The sequence below is a fragment of the Argiope bruennichi genome, chromosome 5, assembly GCF_947563725.1.
Source record: "Argiope bruennichi chromosome 5, qqArgBrue1.1, whole genome shotgun sequence".
Classification (NCBI taxonomy): Eukaryota; Metazoa; Arthropoda; class Arachnida; order Araneae; family Araneidae; genus Argiope; species Argiope bruennichi.
Window position 1 is genome coordinate 119,309,212 of NC_079155.1, and position 15,319 is coordinate 119,324,530.

General features: G+C 28.3%; 1 protein-coding gene across 2 annotated transcripts; it reads right to left on the reverse strand.

Annotated features, from left to right (window-relative positions):
- Positions 1-4,014: 4,014 nt before the first annotated feature.
- LOC129969682 (UNC93-like protein) lies at positions 4,015-14,689 on the reverse strand. 2 transcript variants are annotated; one of them, XM_056084348.1, is made up of 4 exons: positions 14,549-14,689; positions 9,149-10,485; positions 6,545-6,812; positions 4,015-5,238 (listed from the first exon to the last, which is right to left on the reverse strand). In XM_056084348.1, exons 2-4 carry the CDS (start codon positions 10,406-10,408, stop codon positions 4,985-4,987), a joined length of 1,782 nt encoding a protein of 593 aa, XP_055940323.1. In that variant the 5' UTR covers positions 10,409-10,485; positions 14,549-14,689; the 3' UTR covers positions 4,015-4,984. The 2 variants fall into 2 exon arrangements, with proteins under 2 accessions (XP_055940323.1, XP_055940324.1); XM_056084349.1 differs by having other exon boundaries at positions 14,553-14,591.
- Between the last annotated feature and the right edge of the window lie 630 nt (positions 14,690-15,319).

The following is a 15,319-nucleotide window of genomic DNA, read 5'->3' on the forward strand; positions in this document are numbered from 1 at the left end:
CTGATGCAAATATGTAGTAAAGGGCCTCTAAAGTTATAATAAATGGCCTCTAATAACAAAATATATTGGCAAATGTATAACTTCCTCCATAAATTGGGCTTGAATTTCAATGGGAAGAAAGGCATATCCTCAGTTGCAAAGGAAATTGATAACGATCGTATAGTTTTAAATCATTCACACGCTATTGTTATAATTTAGGAAACATGGTTTTAATAAATTTTATAGAATATGGGGTATTTTGATCTAGAAAGGCGATATTTAACAAAAAATTTATGTTTCATTAAACAAATAAATTTAATTATATCATTGTTCAAGAGTACACAAAAATTTGCGTTCTTTAAGAGTTCATTCTACAATCATTTTCTTATCACAGAATTATGACAATAAAGGAGCTAACCATCTCCTACCTGCCTTTCCATAAGAGTGGATTGATTGATAATCGTTGTGATAGCTTTTAGGAAGGGACTAAGGCTAAGTCCTAGCGGCTAATACCGGCTACGGTACAATTCCTTCCCGAGGAGGTTAAAGACTGTCATTGAAGTAGTAGTAATTCGATCCATTTACAATTTCTAAAACAGCGGAAAAAATAGATACGATCGTCAAACCGGTAGTTCCTCATTATCATATTTGGAGTGATCACCATTGAAGGTGACAATTACGAAACTATAACCTCAAACCAAGTTTTCAACACCCTGCCATAACATTCGCGAAAAATGACTGACCAGACTCCACGGCAGTTAACCAGGGGCTGAGAGAGATGCAAGGAAATAGTTCCGACAGTGCAGCTACTTGTTATTTAAATGATATAACCCAGCGTTTCTCAACCTTTCAGTATTCGTGGCCCAGTTTTCAATCATAACTTTCATCGTGCCACCCCCCCTTACAATTAAATGTATACAAAAATAATGTATATTGAGTATTTTGGATTCTGTTTTTAAATTATTTTTAATTTACTGCCAAAACAAGAGTAAAAGCGAGCCAACGTTGGTGAGAAACCACATCTTGCATTTTGGACAAGCGGACAGTGAACAGACGAAGCGAATGAAAGCGGAGAGAATTTAAATATTATATTTGAAATGAAAGTCAATTAGGGAGATAACGTTAAAAGAATATGAAAGTAGAAAAATTCGTCAATGAAAGTTAACATAGACGGGGTGAGCTAAATTTAGAAACGGGGAATACAATTTTTAGAATAATAAAGGAAATAAAACAGAAGCATGACAAAACAAAAGTGAAAAAAATAGGAATGTTTGTGCAAGGAAATCCACACAACCGAGGCCGTCTCGAGAACGCGCGGAGTAAATGTTTTCTCATAAGAAGAAGGAAAATATTCGATTCGCAAGTTTCAATTCCAGCCAGTCTCATTCGAGTCGATCCTTTTATCGCTATCGAATCAATTGTGAATTCTTATGTTATATATGTTTTCGTGTTAATTGCAATTCACCATATAAAATATTCACGGCAGCAGATTTATGCAAACTCATGAATAAATTTTTAAGCGGAAGTAAGCAAGCATTAGACGATAGTCAAGCATCAACAAGTACACAGACGAGCGTGGTTCCGAAAATAAAATCAAAGAAATTTTCTTAAAAATACTTAAATTTTGAGTTTACCAGTACTGAAGAAAATGAAGAAAAAAGGCCTCTGTGTATCATTTGCTCAAAATTATTGGCCACAGACAGCATGAAACCTAATAAACTTAAACGACATTCGTAAACGCTTCATAGTGAGTAAGTCAACAACCCAGAGAATTCTTCGAATTAAAATTAAAATCATATAACAAGCAATAACAATCATAACAATTTGCAGGACAAATTGTTTTCAATACAGCTTGACAAAGCAACAGATAGTAATAAAGATGCTCATTTAATTGCCACGTTCGAATTTGTGGTAATATGTCAGTAGTAGAACTACTTTTCTGCAAACCAATAGAACTCAAAACATCAGCACTCGCATTATTTGCTATTTTAAATGATTTTATGAACGATGCAACATAGAATGGAAAAATTGCGTCGGAATATGCACCGATGGTGCTCGTTCCGAAGATTCCAAGTCCGATGTCCGAAAGATTCCAAGATATACAATCACTTTTAAAACAAAAATCGCCTCGGTGCACACATTGCATGATCCACAGAGAAACTTTGGCTTCGAAAGAAATGAGTCCTGGTTTGAATATTGTGTTAACTACAGTTGTAACCTAGTAAATTATATAAAAATGAGACCCCTGAAATCGAGAATCTTTTCCGCACTTTGTGAAGACATGGGTTCTGTACATTCAGCGTTACTATTTTATTGCGAAGCAAGGTGGCCATCACGTGTGAAATTTTTGCAACGTGTTTATGAATTAAGAGAAGAAATCGCCATTTCCTAGAAGAAGAAAACAGACAGGAGGCCGAGAATTTTCGCGATAGTTTATTTGTGATGAAATTGAGGTACTTGGTCGACATATTCGAGAACTGAGACTGGCCATTTCTAATATTAAGCCTTCCTTCGAAACACTTTGCTCTGCAAGGCAGGCCCAAGGGAGTCACTAATAATTATTAAATTTGTTTTTAATTTAGTATGTTTTAAGTAAGTTGTTTTACTTCAATAAGTTATGAAATATGTCGAAATGTATTTGTTTTCTATGTGTATGTGTACTTTTCTTTCAGTCATATTTTCTCTTTAGTCGTAATATTTTTTCTTTTCTTCTTTTAAATAATATTTTCTCTTGGATATTCTCGTGCCCCCCTTCTAGTGTGCTCGCGCCCCCCTAGTGCGGCGCACAACACAGGTTGAGAATCGCTGATATAACCCATCATCGATAACTCAAACTCTCTCCAATATTGTGCCCACCATGAAAGTGAGAATCTGCTGATTTAAACGGCAATTTCTCATCCTCAGATCTGAGTTGCCGAAACTTTCGAGAGAGAGAAGAGAATTTCTAAATTATAAAAATGATTCTAAATGCCTGGGCCTAACTATAAGTATAACCAGATACAAAGAAAGCATTTTTACAACAGAAAAAAGGGCGTTTACTGGAAGTTGGTCTTTCTGAATGAATTAAAAAAAAAGAAATGCACAGTAAAAAATGTGCATTATAGGTTTAATGAAATACAAATTTAGAATGGCATAGCAACATCATATTGAGACGTAGAATAAGTTAAAAAATATTTGAAATAAAATAAAGTATATATTCAATGAACTTGCCTTTCAGACAATACACGCTTCTCATGTTGTTATTCTGGCAGCTACATTGTAGTGTTGTAATTTTGTATTCTATTCAACGACCGTTGCATATTTTATTTGGTATATATCTTACTCGGACAAAGCGGTTGCTATGTATTTGTCACCTAATTTTCTATTGCAAGAATATATTTATTGTATATATATGACATTTTCTTAAAATTTTGTTTCTTGATTTTAGCATTATTAATTTTTTTAAGAAAACCAGAATTTTAAATTGATTTTTTTTCAAACATCTTCTTATGTGCCAAAATTTTGAAACTTTTTAACATTGTATATTTTAAAATGACAATATAATGTCTTTAGTATTTTCCGTATTTTATTGACAGTTACTTTACTAATATTTTCAGATGACTCTTCATCGTATTGAAGTTGAGAAAAGTAGATTTTCAAATTTCGTGTCATTAATGATAATAAATTAAAAATTAAGATGTTGTCAAAAATTAATAAAAAATATTTACTTTTTAGTACAGTGATAAAGGTATATTTAAGAGAACTATTTTTCTTCAATTTTTTTCTTATTTACTGTACATTGTAAATGTAGGTACTTTATCAATGATATTTTATAAAACATATTAGAGAAATTAAATATAGGACGTTTTGATTATAAATTTTGTATAATTTGTGAAAAGAAGTTATTAAAGTCTCAATTTTCCATTTGACTATATATTATATAACTTTTTATAAACCAAATTATAAAAAAATTTCAACTACACACAGAATTCAGAAAATACAATTTTATTAGAATATGTAAATAATACATTAAAGAACTTTTTAATATACTTTAACTAACTCCAAGAGATATTGAAATTTAGTTATCCAGAATCCAAGCTTTTCAATAATCATAAACAGAAAGTAAACACGGACAGGGATTAGCTAAAGTATTCAATAAGTTATTATTTAACACATTAACGACTGGAATTGAGCATAGTGTTAACTTTTTTATTTCTTAAATCCGCAACCAGAAGTAGAAATCAGTGCGTTCTGAATGCAGATTCTTTAACGCATGCTTTATACATAAGTTACAGAATAAAACAGACATTATTTCAATTTTGAATTACCAAATTCACATTTCTTCCCCTCATAATTATCAAGAAAGGAATTTCCACAATGCCTACCTCATCTCTTTATCATGACTTCTATAATAATAATAAAATATTCATTGAAAATTCATGAGAATATTCATTAATAAGGGAGTAAGCATCGATTTCTTCGGAAATTTAGCAGCACTAAGCTCTTTTCTTTGATATTCATCCAAAATTCACATATTTTGAGAAGTATATCAGTTGTTTCTTCACTAATTGTGAGAGAAAGAAATAAGGGATGACATTTTCGTCAATTACAATTCATATAAATGAATATTACGTAGAAGTTGTAAATGCTTTAGTGCCAAAAATGGGAAGTATTAAGTACTCGCCGAAAAATGCTTAATTAATTCCTAGAAACAATACATTTGTAAGGTCGTTTTGAGACCTTTTGTATAGTTCAAAATATTTTCCAATTTTACCACTAAAGAAATCATTGTTCATTTGACACTTTAATGTGGAAAAATGACGGGTTTTTTAGTAACTCATTACTTATAATTTCTTTTTACCTTAATTAAAATTCCAATCATTCGAGGATCGGAAAATATATTCAGTATGGGCATGGCATTTTCAATCGCCTTTCACTAAAATAGGATATGCCATCTGTTGGCAAGGTGGGATGTATGCATTTTATGTATAAAATAAAAATTATAGTTAAAATATATCTGAATTATTCAGATTTCTCTAATATAAGATTGTGATGGTATGTCCGAACTTTTGAGTTCTTTGTTCCTCAAGGTGAAGCTTCTTTCCGATAGTAAATACCCTACTATTCCTACACAAGATAGTGTAAGCAAAATATATATCTTCACTGAAGTGCAGATAAACAAACTGTAGAGAAAGGGCAGTGACCATCCTATGGAGCTGTACATGTTGCAACTCGAAAATGCTGTTTCTTCATCTCCCTCAAAGAATGTTCCGTAAAGAGCTGAAATGGAAGAATAGTTGTTAGAAGATAAAGAGAACATAAGGCGATACATTTTCTCTTATTCAATATATATCAGCATCAAACTGCACCAAAAAAAGAAATATAGTGTCATGAAATATATCGTTTTTGTCAATATCGCAGCCATTATTTCTATACTGGCACTTTTACGAGCTACAGTCGTGAAAACACAAAAGTAATATCTCACTTAATACTTATGTTGGACGATGACTGTTACCAAACCAACGAGATAACATTTGCGATATTACTATGTTATATCTCAAACCGCACCAAGAAAGAAATATTACGTGACGAAAAGTGATATTTTTCGCCAATATCGTTGCGAATATTGCTGTAGTGGCGCTGTTGCACAAACTTTTACAATCTCAAAAGCAGAAAAGTGATATTTCACGTTAATGCTTATACTTGACGATGATTGCGGTTAAGCTATCGAAAAAATATTTCTGAATTTACATATTATTAACAACTTCAGCTCTGAAGATGATTCAAGGAAGATGATCCAGTATTTATTAAATGTAATGTGCTTAAATTAATGAAAAAAAGATAATTAAAAATAACCGACTGATGCAAACATAATTTGAATATCTTCGTTTATAACCTGTGATACTCAGCCACTTTTTATTCATGTTTTTTTTTTAAAATAAAATTTCTAAAGAGAAGCTGAGTTAAAAAATAGATTGATCTTTAACTTTTGGAGATAAATGAACTAAATTGATTGCTTCATCATTACATTAACATACTGGAAAATCTGGTTGTTGCAAGAGAACGAGTTTTATTTATTAGTCCAAATTCAGGAAATAGATCGCATCTTCCTATACAAAATTGACAGGTAATTTTTAATTATTATTTGAATGTAACAGTTCACATTCCTTTTTCTTTTTTGCAAGGAAACAATAGCTATTTATATCTAACATCAAACGAGTATTTCTCATCAAATTGCAAGGAATATTCGAAACATAATATCTATGCTGCCTGAGGAAAAAAAAATTTTGTGGCTGCAAATTATTTACGAATAACAGACAGAAAGACATGTGAGTGCAAGATTTGTAGGTATATACACGTTGGTAATAATTTATATACAGTTTAATAAAAAATTAGTATATTCCTCTAAAATAATTTAAATTTTTTAAAAATATATGTGAATAATTCTGAAATGAAATATTGAAAACTAAAACTTTTTTAACTACTGAAAAGATATAGAACAAAATTATGAATTAAACCAAGCAAGAAATAATAATAATTATTACATTATTGGTTAAATCAGTACAATTAAAAGGGCTAAACTTACCTTTAGTTTGTGTGTGGAAAACTCCAACTATAAAACCAAATATCGCACCTTCTATATAGAACGTGAAAGAAGCCTCTGAGCTTGGTTTCCATAGAAGTAAGAAAATCAAGTTTGCTACGTTGAGAATTTGACACATAAATACAACTGGTATTCTTCCTAGGTACTTAATTAATACACCAGAAAGCAGAGATGACAAAGCAGAGGATACACCGTAGAACACAGTGACCATTCCAACTTGTGATAATGTCCAGGCACAAGCAATGTAAGCCTAAAAATAATCATGCCACGTTTTATTAAAAACTGATAATAGATTATTCTTTAAAAAATAAAAATAAATTTTATATTGTTTTTGGTATTGTGTAGCGCATTTTAAATATTTCAAAACATCCATTTGAAAACTGGTAGACATCATTGTTATGAATAATATATATTTGTGAAATTTGAAATTCCTCGCATAAAATGTAGAAAAAATATGAATGTAGTACAGAATGCAGTGTAAAATGTTTCTTTAGAGGAAACTTAATAGTAAAATAACCATTATTCGTAAACGATAAACACTATCGTTATGAATAATATTCATTTTAGAAGGGTTGGTCAGAAACATTTCGCAATGTATAGAATGTATAAAGAAACATAGGTATAATACGAAAGACAGTGTAAAGCTTTTCATTAGCTGAAACATAACAGTAAAATAATCATTAGTCGCACAATTTTATCTAAAAAGAAACGTCCAATGTTTCGGCTTTGTATAGTGATGCATGCTTTTCACCACCACCTCATAAAATGTTAAGCATTTACATGAATATCTTAAGTTTCGCGAATATGTGATGAATGTGCTTTTTGATGAAAACATGTTAAGAAACATATTAAACATTAAGAAAATGTTTGGAAAAATATTATAAAACCTTAATCTAAGTCTGATACACTTCGTTTTTGGAGTGAAAAAAAAACACAATTTATAATACTTCCAAAATTGCGCTCATGTTACATCTTGGCGTCTCTTCTGTAAGCATTTTCGAGTCATGCTTTTCTGTGTGGATATAATCCACATGGATATTCTCAACTCTCTTAAAGTTCACGAAATTTCGAAGGCATTTTGCAAAAACATATAATATTTTCTTGAATGAACATTAGAAGCATATCAAATTGTTAAACTGACTTAAATGACTAAGAAAAGATAAATGCAGCTATGAAATCAGAAATTAACTACCATTTCATGGATTTTGAATTCAGTATTGAAAACTTTTATTACATATGTGAAAATTACCAGGAACAATTGAAATAAAGCGTACAACAAATTAATTACAACACAACAAATGATTTTTAAAAAATGTAGGAATTCACTTAATTTATACATTGCAATTCAGATGTTTTTAAAAATTATTGATTCATTTATTGGTAATTTAATGTTTCTCAGTTATATCTAAATTATAGATAGATACTGTCATTTTATGTTTTGCATTTCACTGCACTTGAGAATAAAGTCAGCGTGAAGAAACAGAAAAAGTATTTCAAGTAACGCAAATTAAGTACAGACATATTTACTCAACTAATAGTTATTAAAATATATATACAGGAATTAAACATGTTATATAAATGTTAACACGCTGGCTGTCAAACTAATTTGAAAAAATATAACAATTACAAGTTATTTTGTTTTATCCAGAGGCTCACAAAATATCATCGCGAAGCCAAGAAGAGATATCCCTGCCGAAAGAAAACAGCAGGAATAATTTCGCCAACTCTATAACAAAGTTAAGTCTGTGTTTTAAGCGATTTTTTTTCAAACCGATTGAAACAAAAATTTGACACAGAACCGAAATTGCAGTCACAAAATCTCATTCCAAATTTGATAAATTTAAATCATGGCTTTTTTGTGTACATATTCTACATGTTTATAAATGCATAGACCTACAGATAATAATTTGATAAATTTCTACATTTTGGATGTTACATATATGCACTGAATTTTATCCGTTCGTTATGTAGTTATTGCATTAACTTATATTTGAATAGCTGGACAGACAGACGCCCTGAATAAGTTTCGCTCAAAATTTAAGAGACATCGTACAAATTTATCGTAAAAAACATATACCAAATTTCCTCAGCCTAGTCCAAAACTTTTTTGAATTTTCTTTGTAAGAGATAAACAGTCAAACGGAGAGACATATCTCTCATATATATATATATATATATATATATATATATATATATATATATATATATATATATATATATATATATATATATATATATATATATATATATATATATATATATATATATATATATATATATATATATATATATATATATATATATTTAAATGAACTTCGGGAAATCTAAAACTTCTATATTTTGAACTTCGGGAAATCTAAAACTTGGAAACGAATTTTTTTGACGATTAGCAATATTTTCTACTCTATTGTTCTTACACGAGAAAGTAAAAGCCATAGAGGAAGGCGGTAGTTTCACGGTGTCTTGGTTGAGGATTCATGACAACCAATGGGCTAATACATTTTTATAAATGCTTTAAACAAGTTTAAAATAGAATATTAATAGTAATTAATATTTTAAAAAAAGTACATATTTAATAATATTTACTTTTGTTACATCAGCCGTGTAAAATGCTTGAATCATTCCTCCTAAAATCGTTAATGGAATCATAAAAAGCTGTTCTTTCTTCTTAATGTACCTTATTGTGACTAAAAACTCGTCAAACGAAAAAGTTACTTTTTCCTCCCTTTTGTCCATTGGATCCAAAAATAGCCAAACAGATAATGCTCCTATCGCTCCACACACAACACAAAGAAGAGTGAGAAAATGTCTTGTGTCTGTTGGCACTTCTTCTATGCTTTCGTCAACACATTCTTCGTCAGTATCGCAAAAGCCAGCTCCGCACGAGCAGTTTAGAGTTTTATTAAAGTTTTCAGTGATTCCGTAACTGAGGACGGAGAAGCATATTAAATTACTCCAGATTTGAGAAGAACAATATGCCATGCCGTGAAATCCGAAGAACAAAGCATTAGTAGAACTAAGAGATTTTGGTTTTTTCTGTGTATCTCGTTCCAGGGTAGAAAAAGGTACATCATTTTTTCCATCTAGTGGCGTATTTTTTAAGGATTTTGATATATTAGTATCATTTTTAATTCTGGTAAATGTTTCTCCGGGGCCTTGAACAGAACTGGTTTCCTTTTTTATTTTTTTCGAAGACTGACTGTCATTTACATCAAGACTTTCTGATGTATCATTGTTTGTATTCTTGGAGTGTAAAGGACTAGTATTTATAGAATAGGAACTGGATTTCTTATCCTCTTTATTTAAAATTTGCTTTGCTCCTTCCGCGTATGGTGGCTGATTTTCTGACATTTGTACATTTGATGCATAATTGTTAGGTGTAGCACTCATATAAACTTGTTCAAAATTTATACTTTTCAAAGTTCGACTTTTATTCACGATTTTATTGTACAGAGCAGCACATTCATTGAAATACGTACACTGTGCACCCCAGTTCAGGGTGGATCCTATTCCCAGTAATACTGCTGACGGTATGATGGTAATCCACGCTGGATAAAAGTTTGCTGCAATGTAGGGTAAATACAAAACCATGCCTAAAATCTGAGCAACTTTTATTCCAAGTTTCTTGATAGCATAGCTGGAAATCAACAGTGATGATATTCCGTAAGAGATGTAAAGGACTGCTTGACCAGTTGTTCCAATTCCTTGTATTTTGTTCATAGTAGATTGTAACATGGTAAGCCCATTATAAGCTGTATAAAGTAACAGGAATGCTATTGATAAAACTGTTAAATTCTTAATAATTTTAAGCTTGCTGAAGTTTGCGTTTCTGTTTGCTTGTTCCATTATAGTATAATTTCTTCAGAACTGCAAAGTAATTTGTGACCTTTCTTCTGGTATTTGCAAGAAACTTGAAATATATCCTGCAAATGAAACATATTTATTTGTATATATGGCAAAAAGAAAAATCTAAATTTAAAATATTAAAATTGAGTGAGAAATGGTATACATAATATATATATATATGTGTGTGTGTGTGTGTGTGTATATATATATATATATGTGTGTGTGTGTATATATATATATATGTGTGTGTGTGTATATATATATATATATATGTGTGTGTGTATATATATATATATATATGTGTGTGTGTGTGTGTGTGTGTGTGTGTGTATTTTATAGACTTATGTTTGTGCTGTTTATCGTGTTCTTGAATTTTCCTACGGAATTATGTCCCATGACATAAAAACTCATTAAACACATAACTATTTAGATAATTAACATTATAACATATAACATTGTCTGTGGTACTATACTTATGCCTCATGTAACCCAACTTATTTTTAAAAAGAATCTTTCTTCATAAACTTCCTGTAATGGAAATAATTTGTTAAAAAAATACTTTTCGAATTTTATTGTAACTGTGGGAAATATTGTTGAACAAAGAAAAAAAAAATTTTTGAAAAAATTGCTCATATTTATTTGAGAATATCACAACAACTAAAGAGATATATTTGAAAACAACTCTTTGGATTTTGAAATAGATGAAAAATGTGTATTGTCCAAATATATTTTCGAGAATTATTGATGTAAATGCCAAAATTATAAGCTTATATAAGCTTTATTTAATTAAAAAAGTTAGAAAATCTATTCAAGGTAAACATTTCGGATCTTCTAAATATATCTGTCTCAGATTTTAAAACTGCAGATCAAGTTATCAAGCATGTAAAGCATCAAAATATACAGATATACAAGCATGCACACATGCAGATTTAATTTTTAATTGAAGCTCATTGAATGAATTTATTTTTATCTAGTTCTTTGAGAGAAACATTTTCTGGCATCAGTTACAAATTGATACTTTTTTATAAGATGGTGATTGCAAAATTTAAATTTCATTTATATTTAGCACTTATTATCATTCTCGCTTCTATTGTTTTAAACACTTTTATTTTTTAAAAAAATCAAAACTTTCACTCAGATTTGGGACTCCTTATCAGAATTTGGAAATTCTGACAGTGATAATTTTTTAAATTAGTATTTAAATAATATTCTTAATGCCGTGTTTTTACATTTTTGGGGAAATTTTGTTAAATTAATTGTTAAATACTTTTTTAATACCATTTTTTTTTTTCTTTTTTTTACATTTTTTGAAAAATTTTGCTTTGTCCTCAGTTTAATTTGATTGATTCTTCGAAGCATTCAATTGTTCTTTCGTGAAATGTGTATAATAATATTTGCAATCTTTATTTTATTATTATGCAAACTTCTTGTTCTGTGAATGTCACTGAACACAGAGATTTAGTTCCAAATATTTAATGTCAATAGGCTCTATTGTGAAAACAACTCAAAAGAAAGTGCAATACATTTTTGTATAAAATTCAATTTACATTTGCCATTCAAATTACATAAATTTACATTTACATTTTAATTTTTCAACTCTGTAAAAGAATAAAAGTGAAATTTTAAATATTTTGCATTCTATATTAATAATTTTAATATCCATAACAAACAATGTACTTGCTATTAGTAAGTATTGGTATACTTGCTGAAAACCAAAATATGCTATTAGTAATATTGCAGTTGTTTATAAAAAAATACTTTATATTTATATAATTTACAAATAGGTGACTTAAAGCTGTTTCAAATATCAACAACATCCTTGTATCTTTTACGTATTCCACCATATTTTTACACACGTTGCCATCACATGCGTTTCAAATTTAATAATAAAGCAAAATTTTAGTTCCTGCATTTGAATTTACCCTCATCAAATAAAAAGTAGTTCAATAATAACTAATAATAGCTTCAAATTAATATCTAATACTAATAATAGTATCAAATAACCATTCTTAAAACAATAGATTTTAAATAATCTAAATAAAAATAAAGAGAAAGATTATTTATATTTCTGTTTAAAATTCTATCAGAAGGCCTCTAATTTTATTTCTATTTATCTTTGAAGTAAACTAGTAATAATATCCTAAAAGCGTAGGCATTCAAACAAAACATTAAAAAAATGTGATGATTGGTCAAAAATGTGCTTAACATGGTTGAATACCTTAACTTAACTATCTTTCTAAAGCTGCAACAATGTCATCGGAAAAAAAGAAACTCATGCTAAAAATATTCCAAAATAATATTTAATAAATGGCAAAGAAAAAAATTGAAAAGTAAAACAATAATTTCTGAATAACCTAAATAAAAGTAACGAGAGAATTTTATTTACATTACTGTTTAGATTTTATTTTCAGTTATTAATTTTAATTAAAATGCCATTAATTTAATTTTTGCTTATTTTAAAAGTAAAATAAAAATAGTTTTCAAAATGGAAAATGCAGGCATTAAAATGAAATATTAAAAAAAAAGTGGTATTTTGACGTAGGTGGATCCTTTACAATCTGTCTAATGAATGCTATATATCAGTTAAAATTGTTTTGAAATTTGATAAAACACATTGAACATATATTGAAATTTATTGAAATAAAAAAGAATGAACTGAATCGATAAAAATGAAATGTTACTACCCCTTAAATAGACGCTGGAGGTAAATAAGTTAAATTCAAATACATGTTCTAATTAACATTTATTAAATATAATTATATTCTTAATAGAAACTTTTTTGTTAAAATATACTCTTTTTGAACTGGTATATGCTCTTACTAAACAGTGAAAACTATGAAGAAAAGAAAGGCTTATATCTTTATCTCAGAAGCTTGATTTTTTTAAAAATCTAAATTCAGGCTGTTATTTGAAATCACATATAGTTATCGAAATGACTTGAAAAAAATTAAATAGAATAAATACAGATCATCCAAAATACGTAAACAAAAAAAAGAACACTTTCTATAATGGTTCGGAAATGTGAAATACATCTGAAGTTGAAATTAATAGTTGAGATAAAATTTTCCTTTGGAAAATATACAATTTTTCTACGATTTAAATAGTATTGGGTAAAAGATTAAATAAATATACATAAAATTAAATATAATAGTAATATTTAATTTGCATCCTTTAATTTAGAATATATATCCGTTAATATATATCTTCTAATAATATTTAGTCGATAAATAGAATTATAATTTGAACATTTCTCATTTTTTATAATTTCAGAAGACAGATCTAAAAACAAATGCTAAGTATTTTTATGACATATAAGATTTTTCTTTTAAATTTAAATAAAATAACTCACTAGATCACTATTTCTCTTAGACAATAATCCAAATAAAGTGAAAAAATAGGATTAATTGATAAGACACCAAAAAAGTTTTAAATGTAATTACAACGCAAAGTGAAAATGATTCGTTTTTGTTATGAAGTTAATGCAATTTATTATTTTTTTATTTATGCGTCAATGCGTGTTGATGGTTGAATTTTTTTTTATATTAAAGAAATTTAGTTAGTGCGGATTTTTTTTGTGTCTATTATAGTTGTTATCAGCGAAAAATATTTTTTCAGAAAAGCAAAATCGATCCAAATTAATGTGAAAATAATAATTACCCGTTTTGAGTAAGTAACTGAGGATGAAAAATTTTATCTTCAAGAAACTTAAGCTACTTTTTTCTATTTCAGTGGAAATGTTATTTCATGTAACGTCAATTACAAATGTTTTAGAATCCTTGAAAAAATTAATTTTAAAAACCATAAGGAGTTGTATAGCATATTTTAAATAATGAATTAAAGTTTATAAACAAAATTCTAACTTTAACAAGAGCAAATAGGTAAATTTAGGTTAATGCTGACAGAGATTCAACTTTTTTTAAAAAAAAATTATGTTTCTTACAACAAATATGAATTTATTTGATTTGCTGAGCAATAGCATTCCAATTACGTTTTAATGAATTCATTGAAAAAGAAAACTTTCAAAAAATTCAAACTTTCGAAAATTTAGTATTTTTTTCAAGCCAAAGAAAAAAAAATTCAAATATAAATAGGAAATATTCAAATATAAAGAAAAACAGGAAAAATACATGGTGTACTCACCAACCTGGAGCGGACAAATGTATTGCAATTACGTCGCTAGCACAGTAGCATTCTGAGAAGAGACAATGCAATAAATCTGATTCATCATTTTTAAAAGTTGAATCAGTTAAATGTTTCATTACTGTCTCTTTCATAAAATGATGAAACTATTCTTTTTTTAACTATTCTTTCTTATTCATTTTTTGTTGCTCTTGAAATTTCCTTCTTTTACTCCTGCTGTGACATCAAATTTTTTTGTTTAATCAGACACATAATTTATAGATTACACAAAACGCATATTCATTTGATAGAAAGACACCTTTTGTTTATCATGAATCTCGTAAACTTGTCTCTTGGAAGTTTGTTCAGTGACCAGACAGATTTTAATGGTGGCTGATTCAATAAATTTTAATATAATAATGTTTTATGTAATTATGAAACAAAACTTTTGAAATTGGAGTAGACAAATTTGGCATTTAGTATCGACTTCAATAGTAAGTCTTCTGTAAGACATGATTTAGAAATTTTTATTTCAATTTTAAATGAAGTAAAAAAAAAAAGCTAAAATTGTAAGAATTTTGTTTATAATAATTTCTAAATATATTGCTTCAAGAAAAACTTTTTGCACCATTTTAAATTGATATAAAAAAGCATTTCGGTAATACCAATTCTATTTTCATAGACGATTTCTTTTTTTAACTATACTATATTTTTCAGAATTAATATCAATACAATTTGTAGTAATACTTTTTATTGTTGTAATTAAATTCAAATTAATTTTATTGTTTCATC

Coding starts and splice junctions, on each gene's coding strand:
- LOC129969682 (XM_056084348.1), bottom strand. CDS start 10,408: ATGGAACAAGCAAACAGAAACGCAAACTTCAGCAAGCTTAAAATTATT. Junction 6,813..9,148: donor ACACGGCTGATGTAACAAAA/GTAAATATTATT, acceptor GATTATTTTTAG/GCTTACATTGCTTGTGCCTG. Junction 5,239..6,544: donor TTTCCACACACAAACTAAAG/GTAAGTTTAGCC, acceptor CTTCCATTTCAG/CTCTTTACGGAACATTCTTT.